Source organism: Sorex araneus, chromosome X, assembly GCF_027595985.1.
Source record: "Sorex araneus isolate mSorAra2 chromosome X, mSorAra2.pri, whole genome shotgun sequence".
In the NCBI taxonomy this organism is placed as follows: Eukaryota; Metazoa; Chordata; class Mammalia; order Eulipotyphla; family Soricidae; genus Sorex; species Sorex araneus.
This window is the reverse complement of record NC_073313.1, coordinates 269,113,513-269,131,533: the sequence shown is the minus strand read 5'-3', so window position 1 is coordinate 269,131,533 and position 18,021 is coordinate 269,113,513. Positions and strand designations below refer to the sequence as shown.

The 18,021-nt window shown below is 63.8% G+C and overlaps 1 protein-coding gene across 2 annotated transcripts; it reads right to left on the bottom strand.

Annotated features, from left to right (window-relative positions):
- Nucleotides 1-4,510: 4,510 nt before the first annotated feature.
- Nucleotides 4,511-16,747, bottom strand: TSKU (tsukushi, small leucine rich proteoglycan). 2 transcript variants are annotated; one of them, XM_055121749.1, is made up of 2 exons: nt 16,593-16,747; nt 4,511-6,112 (listed from the first exon to the last, which is right to left on the bottom strand). In XM_055121749.1, exon 2 carries the CDS (start codon nt 6,102-6,104, stop codon nt 5,034-5,036), a length of 1,071 nt encoding a protein of 356 aa, XP_054977724.1. In that variant the 5' UTR covers nt 6,105-6,112; nt 16,593-16,747; the 3' UTR covers nt 4,511-5,033. The 2 variants fall into 2 exon arrangements, with proteins under 2 accessions (XP_054977724.1, XP_054977725.1); XM_055121750.1 differs by having other exon boundaries at nt 4,511-6,109; nt 16,593-16,740.
- Nucleotides 16,748-18,021: the final 1,274 nt, after the last annotated feature.

The window sequence follows — 18,021 nt, the reverse complement described above, 5'->3', positions numbered from 1 at the left end:
CGGGAGCGTGCGCCATCCCCGCCCGACGGCCAGCCTGGGAGGACGTCAGGAGCACGTTCCCAAGCAGTGGGTCCAGACAGGACTAGGTGGGAAGGCCAAACGTGGCACATGGTGGCAATTTTTACACATGCTTTTGACTCAGAACCTCTTTCTGGATAAGTCCTTGGGCACACCCATGTCTGCGGGTCATCCACGGGAGTCGAGACCACCGGAGGAAACTGTTGGGACAGTGCTGTGCCTTCCTGGGTTTGACCTGGGAACTGCCCCCCAAAATAGTTTGTTGTTGGGCCACACCCTGCGGTGCTTGGGGCTTGCTCCTGGCTCTGCACTCAGGGGTCACTTCTGACGGGCTTGGGGGAACATATGGGGTGCTGGGGATGGAACCTGGGTTCACCGCCTGAAGGGCAAATGCCTACCTGCGTGCTCTCACTCTACCTCCCCAAATAATAATCGTAATAATCTCTTTTTTTCTTTGTTTTTTGGGCTGCACCCGGCGATGCTCAGGCGTTACTCTTGGCTCTGCACTCGGGAATCACTCCTGGCAGTGCTCGGGGGACCATCTGGGATGTTGGGAATCAAACCCAGGTGGGCCACGCACAAGGTGAGCTCCCTACCCGCTGTGCTATCACTCTGGCCTCCAGAAGAATGTTTCTTATAGTCTGTTCCTTGACAATTTGTGCATGTCAAGTGCTGCTGGAGATGTTGACACATGATGAACTTCTCCATTCCCACCCACTCTGTGCGTGCCCCACAGAGGGATGGGGTGTGGGGGAGCCTTGCCCTCGGGAGCTCTTGCTTATGGAGCTGTCCTTTATTCAGGAGTTTGCGGGGGGCGGGGGGAGCTGTGACCCTGAGCAGGAGGCTCAAGGCTCTGAATCAGCACTCAGCTTCCAGGTCTCTGCTTCAGAGTCGGCTCGCTAGTAAAGTGTCGCTGGGTTGAAATGTCTGGCCTCAAAACACTTTCTCCTTTTCTGGGGCTGGAGTGATAGCACAGCGGGTAGGGCGTTTGCCTTGCACGCGGCCAACCCGGGTTCGAATCCCAGCATCCCATATGGTCCCCTGAGCACCGCCAGGGGTAATTCCTGAGTGCAGAGCCAGGAGTAACCCCTGTGCATCGCCAGGTGTGACCCAAAAAGCAAAAAAAAAAAAAAAACTTTCTCCTTTTCTGTCTTCCTGTATCGTGTACAGAATTATAGTTAGTTGTCATGTGTACATACATGTGATAGATACATATAAAGAGAATGAGGCTAGAGAGATAGGACAGTGGGTAGAGCACTTGCCTTGCAACATGGCCGACCCAGGTTCAATCCCCGGCATCCCATGTGGTCCCCTGAGCACTGCCAGAAGTGATTCCTGCGTGCAGTCAGGAGTGACCTCTGAGCATCGCTGGGTGTGGCCCCAAAACTGAAAAAATAAAAATAAACCAAAAACCAAAAAAACCTGAAATGTATGTTTGTATTTCTCTGACTGTTTTGTTACCAAATGGGTAAGCAAAATCAAACAATAATAACTTTAGAAATTAAATAGTAAACACAGGAAGAATTTCCTGCCCTCCTCATCAAACACAATAATCTTCGAACACAATAATCTTAGTCTATTTATTTAAGTATCAACCACTGATACTTAAATAGACTAAGCACGCCACGTGCCTCACATGGAGGGCCACTGGCTGTGCTGGATACTGGGCTGAGGGCTGACAATATTAATACACAAAGCAATAATAACCATCGTCAGGGCTGGAGAGAGTACACAGCATGGATCTGCACAGCAGGTAAGGCACTTGCCTTGCACGCGGCCAACCTGGGTTTGATCCCATGTGGTTCCCGAGCAGCGCCCGAGTGATCTGAGCACAGAGCCAGAACTGCTGGGTGTGACCCAACACCTCCTCCCAAACGATCATAACAACAACGATAATTGGAATTAGCTGGGGAACATTAGCCGAATGGAACACTGAGCACGGACGTGCAAGGTCCAGTTAGCCTTCGCTCTCCATCAGGTGGCTCACAATCAGGTGAACGGACATTGGGTGGACATTCTGTATACTTTCTGGACAAGGAAGTCCCACATCTCCATTTCTACTGGGGCCCGCAAATTGTGGAGACCGTCCTGAAGCCCAGAATCCCGGCCTTCTGCTGGATGTGACCTTAGGCTGTGCGTCTCTAAGCCTCGCTCTCCCCATCTGTGAAATGGGAGCGGGTGGGGGCATGATGAGGAACTTCCCTCTCATTGTTTGCTTTCATGCGCTAGGTGCCAGAATTAGTGATGTATTAGGACAGTTTTAGAGGTGTCTTGTGTATACCAGTTGCTTTCAACAGAAAAATGAACGGGCTCTAGCGTCTTGGGGTGCCCAGAGCACCCCTGTGGCTGCAGGGCATGTATCTGTAAGCTGGCATGGGACGAGGTGAGCATGAGAGATTGACCCGTGACAAGAATACCCCGGCAGTTTCTGGGGGAGGAACGGGAAAGAAAAGCCACAAGTAACAGAATTCAGACCCAGTGGGCGGCAGCTGGGTGTCTGGTGAGCTCAGGGACGCCTGTGCCAGCATGCTACGCCTCAGGCAGTGAGGTTTACTGTGTTGGGCAGAGGCCCTGCGGCTGAGTGCTCCCCGGCTCTGCACGGCACAGTCAGGCCTGAAGCATCACTCCGAGGTGACCTGCCCCGGGTGCGAGGCGGGAGATGAGAAGCCTCAGGAACAGAGGCTTTTCCCGGCACTGGCCCTGATTCTCGAGTTTTTTTCTATTTTTTTTTTTTTTTGTCAGCTGCTCAACGGTGTTTGGGGCTTACTCCTGGCTCGATGCTCAGGGACATTCCTAAATAGTGCTCAGGGGACAGGGGGTTGAACCCGGTACGCTTATAAGCAAGGTAAGCGCCCAATCCACCGTACTACTGCTTTGACCCTCGAGTGATTTTTCTTCACGTGGGGCTGTGTTCAGGGGAACCGCGGGGTACCCAAGCCCCCCACAAGCAAAGGCTGTGCCCAGGCCCTCCAATCCCTCCCCCTCAGTGCCAGCAACCTCGACCCCACACCCGAGTCCTGTCCAGACCCCGGTGACGGGATGGACATGCCCTGGCCCTCATGACCACCAGGTGGCGCGATGGGCCAGGTGACGCTGAGGCTCATGAACAGCTAGCAACACGCCCCCACTTTCCCCACTTCTTGGTGGAAGTGACACTTGTACAAGACCCCGGGAGCCCACTGACCTGCCTTCAGCACAGCTTTGCTCCGAGCTCTCAGGCTCCTTCCAGCGGGGCTCTGGGGAGGGTCCAGCCCACCTGTGCCACTGGGTCGAAGTCCCGGGGCCCCCAGTCTTGCATGAGACTCATGGTCTCAGGTAATGTGGGAGGGCTGGAGCACGGCTGCTCGCACACATGCCCTCTCGGCTTGAACTATGCCCCGCCCAGGGCGGGGCTGTGCAGGTACCAGGCTGGGCATGGTCCCCACCCACGTCACAGCCCGAAGGCTCTGGGATCTGAGAGGCAGGGACAGGAGCAGGGACCAGGGTCAGTGCGTCAAGTCAGAGCTGTGTATGGGCCTGACCCGCCCGTGGAACTGGGTGGCAGAAAGGGAAGAGAATGAAGGTGGATGCAGGCCCAAGCACTCCCCTGCACCTCCCCAGCCCGAGACGCCTGTTTGCAACCCCTGGCGAGAATGGGCTCCAGACGAGGGCCAGTCAGTGGAGGCCGTTGGCATCAGAGGGGTTCTGTAAGTTTATTGAACCAAGGGCTGGTGGTGTCGGGCGGGGCTGGCAGGCGAGGGCAGTCTTGCTGTGCTCTGGACGTGTGTGGCACTAGCCCCACACAGCTGGCTTCCACCCATCCCTCCGGCCCAACACATCCCAGGACATTCTGGTACAAAAGTGAACAATCATAGGGGCTTCCCCGGCTTGTTTTACAAATGATGCATTTCCAGCCCCTGCCAGCAGGGGGCAGTGGGGGCGGGCAGGAGGTGTGAATCCACTGAAAAGGCAATGAGAGCACTGAGAGCTCTTAGAAAAGGGAGCAGGAGCAGGACTGGGAGTGAGATGCCGGATGGGGGGCAGGGGACGCCCCACGTCTCCGCCCTGACTCTCCGCAGAGTGGCTGGCTGAGCGCTCAGGGCCCATGGGGGCCCACGGCAGGTGGGGTTCCAGGGCCGGGCGTCTGCTCGTGGGCCCCCCGGGACAGCAGCTCGGGGTGCACTGGGGCATTTCCAGTCTTGTTGCTGGAAGGCGGGGTGGGAAGCAGGGGGGCTGCGCCGGGCGTGCCTGCGGCCTTCAGAGGTCCAGCAGGTGAGTGGGTTCCACTGGCTCCTCTGGGCGGCCCCTGGGCCTGACAAGTGCCCCCCCCCTCCCGGGCCACTGCCCGCCTGGCCGCCACCCTCCCGGGGAACGAATGGCAGGAAGGGCACAAGCGGCAGGAGTGGGTCCTGAGCTCCCGGGGGCCGGGCAGGGCAGGGCAGGGCACGGGTCAGAGCCGCGCCCTTCACTGGGTGGGCTGCAGCCGAGAGGACCAACTCCATCGATCCAGAGGCACAGGGGCCTGCTGGGACTCTGGCCGGGGTGGGGTGGGGCAGGCCTGGCTGGGATGGTGGGGGCTGTGGGAGGGGGAGAGGAGGGGGCTCCGCTGCTGCAGCCACGGCCCACGCCTCTCCCCTTCTCACTGGGCTTCCTGTGGCTCAGGCCCCACCCAGGACCCCGGGGAAGTGAGCAGTGGGGCGTGGGTGCCGCCCAGAGCAGAGCGGGCCAGTGGCCAATGAGCGCAGGGCTCCACCATGGACCCGACTCTGCCGCCAGCAGCATCTACCCTGGCCCTGGGTGGGGGGGCCCAGGCCCAAGGGAAGGCACTTCGGGGACACGTGGGGAAGAGCAGGGGACTGCGGTCTTATCTGGCATCAACCACCCTCTGCTTATGGGCGGGGGGGGGGGCAACCAAGGCCACAGGGCAACACTCTGCTCCGGGGGTGGCCCACACAGTGCCCCCTGGCATTGGCACATGATGAGAGGATCGCCCTGGACGGCAGTCTGAGAGGTGGCCCAGGAGGCCACGCGATTTGTCACAAGGTGTCGGGGCCCCTGAGGGCCGATTCCCGAGTGTCCACACAGTGCAGGGCCACCTTGGGGCCGGAGCCCGGCTGGCGGGGGTACGTGCCCCCCCGCACCAGGCGCCGGCACTGCACCCCGTGGCCCATGCCCACGCTCTGCAGCGAGGGCAGGTGCAGCAGCAGTGTCTCGGGCAGGGGCACCAGGCCCGTGCCCGCCAGGTCCAGCTCCTGCAGGGAGTCCAGGCCTGAGAAGACCTCGGCGCCCACCCACTGGAGCTGGGGGTTGCCCGACAGGTCCAGGACCTGCAGGCCGGGCAGCTCTCGGAAGCCGTGGGGCGCCAGCTGCGGGCGGCCCTGGAGGCTGCCCAGGGACAGGTGCGTGAGGCCGGCCAGCCCCGGGAAGGCGCCGGGCCCGATGGCGGCCAGCGGGTTGCCGTCCAGGTTCAGGTAGCGCAGCGGCAGGTCCCGGAGGTCGGGCACGGCCCGCAGCCGGTTCCAGGCCAGGTTGAGGCTCTGGATGGTGGGCGGGGGCAGGCGGGCGTCGTCGGGCCACAGCAGGCGCTGGACGCGGTTGTGGGACAGGTCCACGTGCAGCGCCCGGCCGGGGCCGCGGGAGGCGAAGGCGGACACGGGCACCTCGCGCAGCCGGTTGTGGCTGAGGTTCACGTCGCTCAGCGGGGAGCCGGCGAAGCTCTCGGGGGGCAGCGCGGCCAGCCCGTTGTGGCTGAGGTCCAGAGACTCCAGGTAGCGCAGGCGGGAGAAGGCCGTGGGCGAGATGCTGGTCAGCAGGTTGCGGCTGAGGTCCAGGCCTGCCAGCGTGGTGTAGCCCGGCCCGGTCAGCACTGACTCGTTGACTGTCTCCAGCCGGTTGGAGGACAGGTCCAGGTGGGCGGTGTCCAGGGGGATGGGGACGGGCACGATGTGGGGGCCCAGGCCACTGCAGTCCACTCGGGTCAGGCTGAAGCTGTCGAAGAGGCCGAAGGTCTCCACCTCACACTGGCAGCCCGGGAAGCACGGGCGGGCGGGCTGGGCCCCGCTCACGGCCAGCCACAGCAGCGGGGACAGCAGCAGGGCCCACGGCATGGTGCCTGCTAGGGAGAGAACCATGGGTGAGGCTGGCGGCACAGCCCCCAGCCCGGACGCAGCACCGCCGCACCAGGGGCATCCCTCTGGAACTTTCCAGAATGTGCCCGTTCCTGTCCCCTGTTGCTCTCTGTTCTTCCCCATCTGCCGGCTGCAGGGAGTGAGGCCAACTGGTGGTTTGGGGTTTCTCTCTCTCTCACACTCACACACACACACACACACACACACACACACACACACACACACACACATTTGTTTTTGGGTTACACCTAGAGATGCTCAGGGCTTACTCTTGGCTTTGTGCTCCTGGGCAGTGCTCGGGGAACCAACGTGTGAGCAGGAAGGCAAGCCCAGGCCGGTCGCGTGCCAGGCCAATGCCTCACACCCCGTATCCCTCCCCAATCGATAATTTTTACATTAGAAGCAACAGAACATTTTCTTCCACATGCTGATGCCACAAGCTGTGCTACACCACCTTCCGGCGTGAGTGAGTCCCTGGTGGACACCCGGCACAGACATGTTAGATACCATCAGTGGAGCTCAGAGATAGCACAGTGGTTAGAGCACAGGCCTGTATGTGCCCCTATAAGCACACAGCTCCCCGAGCAGCCCCGGGTCTAGCCCTGGGGATATCACTGAGGACAGGCCTAGTGGCCCCTGAGCACTGTCTGAGTGGCACGGCCTCCCTGGGCTGGACCCCGATCTGCAGGCTGGCTGGCCGAGTACTGCCGGGAGTGGTACCCACAACCCTGAGCACTGTCACGGAGGATCACTCCCCACTAACCCCTCCCCCCCATTTTTTTTTCTTTTTGGGTCACACCTGGCGATGCACAGGGGTTACTCCTGGCTCATGCACTCAGGAATCACCCCTGGCGGTGCTCAGGGGACCATATGGGATGCTGGGATTCGAACCCGGGTCGGCCGCGTGCAAGGCAAACGCCCTACCCGCTGTGCTATCGCTCCAGCCCCCACTCCCCCTTTTTTTAAGTACCAAACAGAAAGCGGCACTGCTTTGGCAGAAGCGAGGGTGTGGCCCGGAACCTTACATTCCTGCTCCCCATCTCTGCCACTGGGTGGCTAAGGGGCCAGAGAGACAGTGACGCGGGAAAGGTACTTGCCTCGCATGTGGCCAGCCCAGGTTCAAGCACTGGCACCCCAACAGGACCCCCAGCACCGCGAGGAGTGAGTGACTCCTGAGCACTGGGGGGGGGGGTGAGCCCCAAGCACTTCCGGGTGTGGCCCCAAAGCCAAGCAACAAAACCCAGAGGTGTCAGGGAGCCCAGGAGGAAGGCCCCGTGGGCTGGTCTGCCCACAGCCAGGGGTGAGAACCGCGCCGTGACCCCGCGGGACGACACTGCTCTCGCCAAGTCACGGGCTCCAGAGACAGCGACAGCAGAGCCGGGAGCCCAGGGCCGTGCGCGCCCCGGAGCCCGCCTGCGCCTCCCCGACACAGGTTCTCGGCCTGCTGCGGACGGCCAGGCCGGGGTCACCGTCTAGGCCGTGTCGGCTGCCCTCCATTCCAACTGGGCCCAGGGACGGTCTGCAGACCCCACCCCAGGTCCTTGTGCCCACCCCCTGCCGTGCCTTCACCGCGCAGGTGGCCACACTGGCCCCTCTCAGCAGAAGCAGCAGCAGAGACTGCGAGAAGCAGGAGTTCTTATTCCTGCCCTGCTGAGCAGGCCGGCCAGGCCAGGCCAGGCCGAGGGCCCGGAGGGCTGGAACCCGAGTCCCCTCCTTAGCACACGGCCCCCACCAAGTGCCACCAGGAGCAACTGCTGAGCACCTGTGCGTGTGGCCCTGATGCCACGGCCAGATGGGCAGGACCGGCGCCTGGCTGCTGGTGGGAGTGCTGGCGCCGAGACGGCTTTCCCCGCCCGCCGGTCCGAGCTCTGGAGCCCAGAGCCAGGCGAGCTGGGCCCTCTGCGGCTGGCGGTACCTGAGCACTGTCACAGGGTGCCCGGCCGGTGCTCCACTCCGCGGGGCTGGGCTGAAAGCCTCGACTGGCTGCTCCGGGCCTCTCACCCCAGACGCGCGAGGCTCAGTCCAGCGGGCTTCTTATTGGGGTGTCCAGCTCCACCCCCCCGTCCTGTCCTCCAGCGAGGAGGGGGTGGGCCCGGGCCTGGGTTTAGCAGGGTCGCATTACTAGCCGGGCATGAAACTTTAACGGGAGCCACTTGAGCTGTGCCCTGGCTGCACACCAGGGCAGGGAGCGGCACCCCGCCACGCCTCTCCCCTCCCGCCCCTTTCTTTGAGGAGACCAATTTGTGGATTAAACTCGGCCCAGGTGCATCCTGGGCTCGGTCCCAGCTGAGGCGGAGCTGAGCGTCCCTGAGTCTGCATCAAGAAGGGAAACGCTGAGTTGGTTCAGGCCCCTTTTGTTCCCTGGGACAGCCCCGAGCGGCTGGGGGCTCCCTCCCGGCCGGGGCCCCACCTCCCCTGCTAAGCCGATCAGCTTCAGACCGACCCTCCCTGGGGTTTAGACAAACACCCAGAAGCTGTGGCCAACGCTGGGCGGTTATACAATGTGCCTATTAAATGTCCGATGTCCCGCACGTGGGCTCTGCTTATGTAAGGGCCACGCCATACACCCCCCCGCCCCAGCAGCCTGCTCTGGGCCTTGGCCACCCTCCCTACAGGGGGTCAAGTCTACCCAGCCTCCCGGAGACGGCGAACCCCACACAGTGGCCCTCGGCAGGCCTCCACAGCGAGGACCACCGGGACCCAGGAGGCAGAGCTGGGGCCATGTTCTCTCCCTCAGCCCGGCACGGCAGGAGGTCAGCAGTCTGTTTGTCTGTTTGTTTGGGGCCACAGCTGGCGATGCTCAAAGGTAATTCCTGGCTCTGGCGGTGCTCGGGGTAGCACGTGGGATGCCGGGGACGGAGCTGCACGCGAGGCAGATGCCCAACTGTACTATCACTCTGGCCCCCGGGTCGGCATTTTGGCGCGGGGGAAACAGAGGACCAGACACAGGAAGAGGCAGAGCCAGGAAGAAGCACGTTGTACAAGCACCGACCCTGCAGCTTCGTCATCGTTTGGTTCACGCTGGAACGAGCACTTCCTGTGTGTCTGGGACGAGAAGAGAGTGCCCAGTGCCCTCGGGCGGACCCAGGGGCCACCAACACCAGGTGCTGAGGCGGCCTCAGCTCTGCCCTGCTCGATGGGTCTGGGGTGCCTGGGCTCACCCCCAGCCTCTCCAGGGTGTCCCACCTGGACTCGGGGGAAAAATCCCCACGCGGCTCGACATCTTCAGACCCAGAAGGGGGCAAAGACAGGTGTGGCTGGGGGCTGGGAGGGGGACCCTCCATCCTGCTCAGAGGACGCGTCCTCTGCGGGGCGGCTCTGAACAAGCTGGGGTCTGACCTGCTGCTCCAAGTCCTTCAGGGCCCCTGGAGGAGGCAGGATGCTCCCAGGGCAGGGGTGTGGCGGCACTGGTGGAGTGACAGCATAGCGGCCGAGCCGACCCGGGTTCGACCCCCGGCTTCCCCTAGGGTCCCCTGAGCACTGCCAGGAATGATTCCTGAGTGCAGAGGCAGAAGTAAGCCCTGAGCACTGCCAGGTGTGAGCCCTAAACCCTGCCTCCCACCCCCCCAAAAAAGAAGAATGTTCCCAGGGAGGAGGACCTGGAGGAAGACCCGGAACCTGCCGTGGGCCCTGTCCTGTTCACAAGCCCTCGCTTCACCGCTGAGGAGGGCAGCGGGCACCGGGGGTGGGTAGTGGGGCAGGGGGTGCTCAGGCTCCAGGCCCCTCCCTTCCGGCCGCTGAGCTCCCTGAGGACCCCAGCAACCCGCAGACAGGAACGTCGGCAGCCTCAGGGAGGGGCCCCTCGTGCCAGGGCACCGTGCCACGGGCTAACCTGCGCGTCTGAGAAAATTACAGCTCTGCCTTTCAAAAACAAACCCAAACCTTACTGTTGGAAAGTCTCAAAGAAAGCTCAGCGTCCCCTCTCCCCAGGGATCGAATTTTGCTGCAACCTGTTGCATCTTTCGTTTCTTCCTAGTTTTGTTCTCTGGCTGTCTGAATGAATCAAACTCAGGGAGCGACAGAGGCTCCCTGGAAGATGCCCTCACGCTCTGCCGTCCCTGCTCTCAGCCAGGCGGGGTCTCCTGTCTCTGAAGCGAGAGCCGGCCCCTCCCAACTCAGGGCACAGTGAGCAGTGAGGCGGGGCTGGGCGGGCCTGCTCCCAGCGCTGGTCTCCGCTGTCTCCTCTCCCTCCTCTAAGAGCAAGCACACCCGATGGCATGTTTGATGGGTGCCCTCAGAGGGCTTGGACAGGCGTCCCTCACCCAGCCTGAGCCCAAAGCCCAGCGTCTGTCTTTGCCTCTCTGGACCTTCCTTCCTTCCCTCTGAATCTGGGATGGCGACAGTGGGCCGGACAGCCCAAGACAACGTTATGGAGAGGACTGAGATGCTGAACACTCTCGGGGAAATGAGGCCCCAAGACCGTGCTCTCCTCCCGCTCCACTGCACCCCGCTGCCCCAGACACTGCATCCCTGCGACAATCCATCAATCACCGCACCCCCCAGTCCTTCAGCCACTGCACCCCTCAAACCATTGCCAGGACAGCATGCTTGCTGAGGGGGAGCACCCCTGCAGCACCCCCGCCCCTGCAGGGCCCTGAGCATGGTGTTGAGGACAGTCAGGGGTGCAAGTATTGGTCCTGGGTCTGTGTGGGTCACTCAGGTATGTGCTTCCTGGAGCCCTAGGGGCTCAGTCCATGTAACCTCGCGCTGGCCCTCCGGGCATTCAGAATGTTACAAAGCCCTTTCTGGGGCCTGAGTGATAGTACGGTGGGGAGGGCACTTGCCTTGCACGCAGCTTACCAGGTTCAATACCTGGCACCCCAGATGGTCCCCTGGGCACTGCCATGAATCAACCTTGAGCACAGAGCCAGGAGTCAGCCCTGAGCACTGCTGGGTGTGGCCCCAAAGCTGAAGGGGGAAAAAGGCCCTTGTTGAATCACTACCAACTGCCCAGTCTGGTGAACCCTGTGCCAAGGTGGGGAGGTGCCGGGGTACCTGTCTTCGTGGGGGGGAAGGAAGGTGCCAACACAGGGCCGGTTCAGCTCCCACACACCCGGGACCCAGAGACCAGGAGGCTGGACCCAGGTGAGCTGCGTCAGTCCCCAGGGCTCTGCTCTTCTCCGAGGCGCAGGAGGCACCCACACCTCTTCCTGGGAGCTGTGTGCACCCATGGAGGAGGGGACCGGCAGCCCAGTGGCCATGATGGAAGGCAAGGGGACAAAGGCCCTCTCTCCCCGGGTCCCTCACTTCTCCAAGCCCCACTCTGCAGGGCAGAGACATCCCGATCGGGCGGGTGCTGGTGGACAGGACTGTCATTGCTCTGGCCCCCTGCCTGGGGGACATGTCTCAGTTCCTCTGGGAAGGGCTCACAAGGCTGAGAGTTGTGGACGGCTGCCAGGAAGCTGCCCCAAGGGCCGAGAGCATGCTCTGCCTGAGGAGGCCCGGCTCTGCAGGTCCTGGGCAGGGAGCCTCCAAAGCAGCACTGGCCACGCCATCCCCTCCACACACCCTCCCCTGGGCCAGACGGAGTGCGAGTCCAGCGGGAGGGCGCTTGCCTTGCTCACAGCTGACCTGGGCTCAACTGCCGGCACCCTATATGGTTCCCTGTGCACCACCAGGAGTAAGTCTGAGTACAGACCAGGAGGAAGCCCTGAGCATTGTCGGTGTCCCCCTACTTTCGCCCTCTGGGCTCCCCCAAGCCCCCCAAAACCCTTTCTCCTACTTTGACCTATGGGAATCAAATTCTCCCTGCGTGGGGACAGCTGTATGTTCTCCTGACCTGTCCCTCCCCACGACGGGACGCTGTCCTGATCTGAGCTGATCATTCTCAGCCTCTACTGACACGGCCTGCAGCTCAGCTGGAAAGTTCCAAGGAAACTACGGCCCAGAGACGGCCTCTGATGGCCAGGCTGGCCCAGGCCTAGTTCTGAAGCCGCCCCGGCGGCCAGCAGAGCCTGCTCCCAGGGGCCAGCCCAGCAAAGCCCACCTGCGCGCTGGCCTCCAGATGTCCCCTGCCTGCTCCAGGGCCTCCTGCACCCCTGCTGGCACCTCCTCCTGCCCTCCCCGATGAAGCCGGTGCCCGGCCATTACTGGCCTGCCTGCTTCCTGACTTAAAGTGCGAGTGAGCAGCACAGGACGAGAGGGGCTTCTCCGGCCAGTGCAAATGCAGCTGGACAGAACCCAGCAGTTAGGAGTTCAGTGTCAGGGGAAGCCAGCTAAGCCCCCTCTGGCCCCCTGCCCTCTCTCCCGGTCTCGAAGAGCCCCAGTGTCCTGCACAGGGAGCCCTCCCTCACCCTCCCCCCAGCCGGAGCCCCTAGAAATATCTCCTGTAAGGGTGTGAGGTGCAGTCACTCAGCCTTCATGAGCCGTGGGAAGCACTCGGGTGTGGTGACAAGGATGGGGGTGACAGGCCAACTCTGGAGGGGTGGGGCACGGCTGCCAGTGCTCTGGACATATCTCCGAGGGCCCACAGAGGGGGCAGGCAGCCCCCTGACCATGAGCTGCAGGGGTTCACGGTCTCCATTGCTATGCTGGGGTCTGCTGGCCTCCCTGAGATTAGGGGTCCCAGCCACCAGGCCAGCCCTAAGGCCCCACCCTAGCGTCTCCCGCCCAGAGGACTTGCCAGTTTTGCCATGATTTTGAGAGGCGGTCTCGGGCCCAGGGAAGAGATGGGCAGAGGGCGGAGCCTTGGGTGGGCCAGGACCCCCTGAAACAGGCCTTCACCTCTGCAGCTAGCTCCTGGAGCCACTTGCTTCCTACCCCATTCCCCATGGCTGTGAACTCACAAGCTGGCACCAAAGAAACCCCCAGGTGGGAATTCCACAGACGTCCGGCCCTGACCACTCAGCCGGCTCAGCAAATGCAAGGCAGAAAGAATTCAGGGCCAAACTCCAGGGCGAGTTGCTAATGCTCCACATCTGTATAAACACGTCGGCTCACCACGCACTCCACCACCGGCCATTCGCCGTGCCTCGCCCAAGTGCCTGACCGTGGCGCTGGCTCCTCCGCCTGAAAGGGACGTGCTGTGACCGTCTGTCGAGGAACTGGGACTCAGAGCTCATGCCTCAGCTCCAGACCCAGTGCTCTGAACACACTCTGCCTCACTCACAAATGGGCGCATGTGGGGGACGGGGGCGGCGCACGCTTCCCGCCTGCCCGCGCTGGGCAAGGAGGCGGTCACATTCTTTGCCATGCCCCTGCTGCCCAAGAGGGCCCTGAGTCCTGGGCACCCCGCAAGCTTTCCAAAGCCTCAACTAGATGGCCTGACAGCGGCCTGGCAAGGTCAGCAGGGGCAAGGGCACGGTGGGCCACGGCACAGTGCTTGGAGGACACTCAGGGGGCTTCAGCAACTTGCCCAGACTCACAGCCTGCAAAAATGGAAGCCGGAAGGGACTGAGCTCTTCTGACGCCCGCTGGGGCCCGGCCTCATCTTTGTCGTCATCGCTGCTGAGGTCAGAACCCGGCAAGCTGGCCCTGGAGGATAAACTCCGGGAAAGAGCTCCAAGGCTCCTACTGCTATTCGCTCCTTCCTCCAGGTCTCCTTCCGGAAGAGTCTGTGCTCCCGTGGGCCACACGGAAACAGCCCAAGTGCCGCACCAGAGGAGCTGGGGGAGCCTTGCCCCTCTTCACATCCCAGGCTAACTGCAGCTTCCCCCCCCCACCCCGCAACTCGCCCCGCTTGGGAGCAATCCCAGCCTTTGGGTTCTGTGAGACCAAAGGCAGGCAGCCCCCCGTTGTCGGGACCAGATGCATTTGGGTTCCAACTCTCTCATCCCAGGGGGTGGCCTCAGGGGCCAGCAAAGAAAAAGGCAGAGACTGGCGCCGCCAAAAGGCATGGCCCTGCTAGGATTCGCTCTCGGGCCCAACCCGGCTGGTAAAAGGAAGGAGTCAGGAAGGCCGCAGAGGCCTGGGCGGGCTAAAGTTTTTTCTGCGCCAGGACAGATGAAAATGGGCCCTATCCCGGGGGTGGGGTGGGGGCTGCATCCTGCCTGCCTCTGTGCCCGCATCAGGGGGCAGCCCCTGCTCCAGTGGCCTCCCACTTGGCCCCCTGCCCACAGAGGCCAGGCACGCCAGTGCCCGCGTGCGCGGCCCAGAAGCTAAGACCCCACCACTGCTCCCGAGCCCAGGGCACGCGGGCCGCAGAGGCTTCCTTCCCTGGGGAGGGCCGCGGGCCGTGCCCCCGCTGCCCCTCTGACGGAGCCGGCGTGCCCACCTAGGGTGCAGAGCACGTGGTATCAGCGTCACTTCCTCTGAAAGGCCTTCCCAGTCTAACCCCGGCCCCTCGGCCAGCCAAAGGCCACCCCCACTGTGGGCTCCCAGCCGGCTTGCCAAGGTCCCACAGTTTGGTGGGCCACGGCCCCTGGGGATTTGTGTCCAGCGCCTCTCCTGCCCGGCCTGGCGGGGGCTGCATGGGCAGAGGGGCTAAGCCTGAGAGTTTAGGTCCAGGGGCGGACAGCCGAGCTCTGCTTGCAGAGAGCTAAAAGCCCAGCCCAGCTCCCAGGTGACGGGGCATGGGTGGGGGCGCTGCCCGTGGTGAAACAGGACGGAGGGCCACAGCTGACCCCTCGATCGTTGGCCAGTGCTGCACAGCCCAAGGATGGAGAGACGGAGGCGCAGGAAGGTGAAGGGCCCTGGGGGAGCCGACTCGGGCCGTGCTCACTCCACGAGGCCAGCAGGGCCTCTCTCACCACCCACAGGCCAGATGGCCTCTTGAGATGACCTTTCCCTCCACCCCCTGCCCTACTTAGCCCTCCCCATATCTCTCCCTGCTGCCTCCGGGTCCGAATCCCCGGCCCTGACGAGCCCTGCCCAGTCTCAAGTTCATTTCTCCTCCAAGCCCCCAAACTTGCATCTGGCAATCAACACAGCGCCCAGCAAGGGCTCTGGAGGAGCCGGGCGCCCGCCTGGGGGAACACACCTGGCTTCCTCCGAGCCAACCCCCCTTTCTTCATCCCTACCTCCCTCACAAGAGCAAATTAGTAGCTAGGGAAAGGTACAGAAGGAAGCTGACGCGCTCGCTGGGTTTGTGTTTCCAGGCTGGGGGCTCAGTCAGCCAGAAGGAAAAGGCCATGATGCCTTCCTTTCCAGAAGGGAAGCTGAGGGCCAGGGGCACTAACAGAAGAGGTGGTGAGGGTCTCCAGCCACTGGCCCGGGCCTCTCCCACAATCTGCAACATCCCGGCAAAGTGTTGGGGGCTGGAGGGGGCAGTGTTAGGTCCGCTGGGGGTCAGGAGGGGGTATCTTCCACTCAAGAGATTTGAGATCCCGAACCCTGGAGGCTGCCGCCAGCTGGGTGCTTGGGGTCAGCCCTGGCTTGGCAAGTCTGGGCTGATCCAAGACCAGGCAGGAGGCTCGGAAGGATGGGGAAGTTCCTGAGTCACCCCGCGCCCGGCCAAGAATGGGCGGGCCTGCTCCCAGGTGGCCGCGGGCTGGAGATGCGACTGCACGAGGCTGCTGTGTCCCCCACCCCGAGGCGGGACTGCGCCCCAGCTCCAATCTGGCGCGTGGAAGCGTCTCCTCCTGGCTGCGCGGGGACGTCGCCTTCTCCCAGCGCGGACCCGCGGACCTGTCTCTCGCCGACACACGCACCTTCGCCCTGAGCAGCGCAGCCCGGGCCACCCCGCTGCCCTCTGCTCTCCACGGCCCAGCGCGCCACAGTCCAGGGCGGCTGGACTCCCGCTCCCCACCAGACCGGGGCCTGGAGGGGATGTCAGGGGCGGTCACTGGGCCTCCCGCCCGGCCTGTCCCTCCGGGCCGAGCCCCCCACCTCCCAATCCGATCTGGTCCCCTCGCAGGCCCGGGAAGGGCAGGGGGTGCAAGGGGGAAAGGCTGGTCAGCGTCCAGCCCGGTTTCAGCGCCCGGGCTGCAGTGGTGGCGGCGGGGGGAGGGGGAGGTCCCGGGGCGGTTGCCCGAGAAACCGGGAGAAAAGTTTGCAGCCAAGTCGGGGGCCGGGGTGGACAGCGGGGGCGAGGCGTCGGGCGGTGTCCGGCCCTGGGCGCGCACTCGCTCCACGGGCGCCAGACCCCGACACGTCGACAGCACAGACCACGTACGCGGACACACCGCGACGTGCGCCCCCGGCCCAGCCCCCCGCGCGGGCCCCGGCCGCGCGGAGCCCCCGACACAAAGGCGGAGCCCGACCCCGGTGCCCGGACCCCCCTCCACAAAGACCCCCCCCCCCCCGCTCCCGGTGCAAGATGCACGTGTCGGCACAAAGACCCCGGCGGCGCCGGCCCACACCCACGGGCCGCGGCCAGTCTTTGTCTCCTGGAAGCCCCCCGCCCCGCACCCCCTCCCCGAAGTCGGGGTGCCCCCCGTGGGACCGCGTCCCGGCGTCCGGCGGCGGCAGCCTGCGCCCGGGGTCCGGGAAAAGTTGCGGGGCCGCCCCGCGCCCGCGCGCCCGGGCCCGAGGCGGGGGGTCCCCGACACCGGCCCCGCGCCCGCGTCCCCCCCAGGCCCCCGCACCCACCTGGAAGCCGCCGCCGCCGCCTCCTGGGCCCGGCCGCTGCCCCGGGCCCGGCGCTTTTCTCGGCGCCGCGCGGCCCGCCCCCCGGGCCCTCCCCGCGCCCCGACGCGCCCGGCGTCCAGTGGCGGCCCGGGCCGGGCGGCCGGCGGCTCAGGGAGCGTCGCCAAAGTGCCGGCCCGGCCCTGCGCGCACCCCGCCGCCCGCCGAGCCGCGCCGAGCCCGGGTCCCACCCCAGGGAGCGTCTCCAAAGTGCGCACGCGGCGCCCGCCCACTCCGGCGGCCGCGCTCGCAGCTTCCTGCACCGCCCGGGATCCCGGGCCCCCCCTCCAGCCCGGGGACAGCTGGAGCGCGCCCGCCGCTGCCTGCGCCGGGCGCGCGGGTGCCGAGAACCGGGTGGCCCCGCTTCACCACCCTCCCCACTCCAATTTCAAAAAGAAAAAAGAAAAAAGGACGGAAGGTCCAGAGACTGAAAGTCACCGGGAGACCGGGAATCCGAAGCCCGGGAAAGCTGGCGGGGAGAGGAGGCGCGGACAGGCTGGCAGGGGAGCAGGGAGCCAGGCACAGACTTACTTTTTCTGCGGGGGACCCGCGGGCTCCCGTCGGTCTGTGAGGGCCTGTGAGGGTCTGTGTGACTCGGCTGCAGCCTGGCCAATGCAGCCCACCTCCTGGTCCTTCTTACTACTTTCTTACTGGGAAACGGGGCCGAGAAGCAGCCAAGAAGTATTACAGTGCGGGGAGTTGCGGGGGTGGGGGGGCTGGGAGGACTGCCTGGTGGCCGCTTCAGGGTCCCCTGGGGCCCCTTGTCTCAGTCTTCACTGGTAGGCAGAGTTGGGGTGATAGGGTTCCAGGCTCCCTGGAGGCATCTGGACAAGGTGTGTGTGGGGGGGAGACTTTGATCCACAGACCTCCCAGGAACTTGTGTTGTGTTGAGGCATGCTTTCCCCCCTCCACCCCCCAGACTGGGCAACGTGCCCCCTGCCGTGGCCTGGGCTTGCACACCCAATCTTTTTGCTCCTTCTTACTGCTTTTCCGTGTTTTTTTTTTCTTTCTTTCTTTCTTTTTTTCTTTTTCCACTTGGGCTCCTGTGTTGGCCTGTCTGCCTGCCTTGGGAAGGAGGGAGCTGAAGGCGGAAGGCCAAGGCGGCAGGATGAACCGGGCTTCCGGAGAACAAAGCGTTCCTGCACCCCCACCCCCCACTTCTGTGATCCTACTCACTCTCACCCTGCCCGGCCTGGTGCAGATGGCTGGAACCTGCTGGGTGTCCGCAGTGTGGGAGCTGGAGAGCCCCCCCACCCCAACCTCTCAGCCTGACAGCTCCCCCAGCCCCAATTAGAAGCCCAATTTCCTGGGAACTGGGAGGCCAGCGGGGTGCTGGCTGCAATTTCTCAGTCTTTGAAATTGTATCACAGACCCCTGTGCATCCTGCCACCTC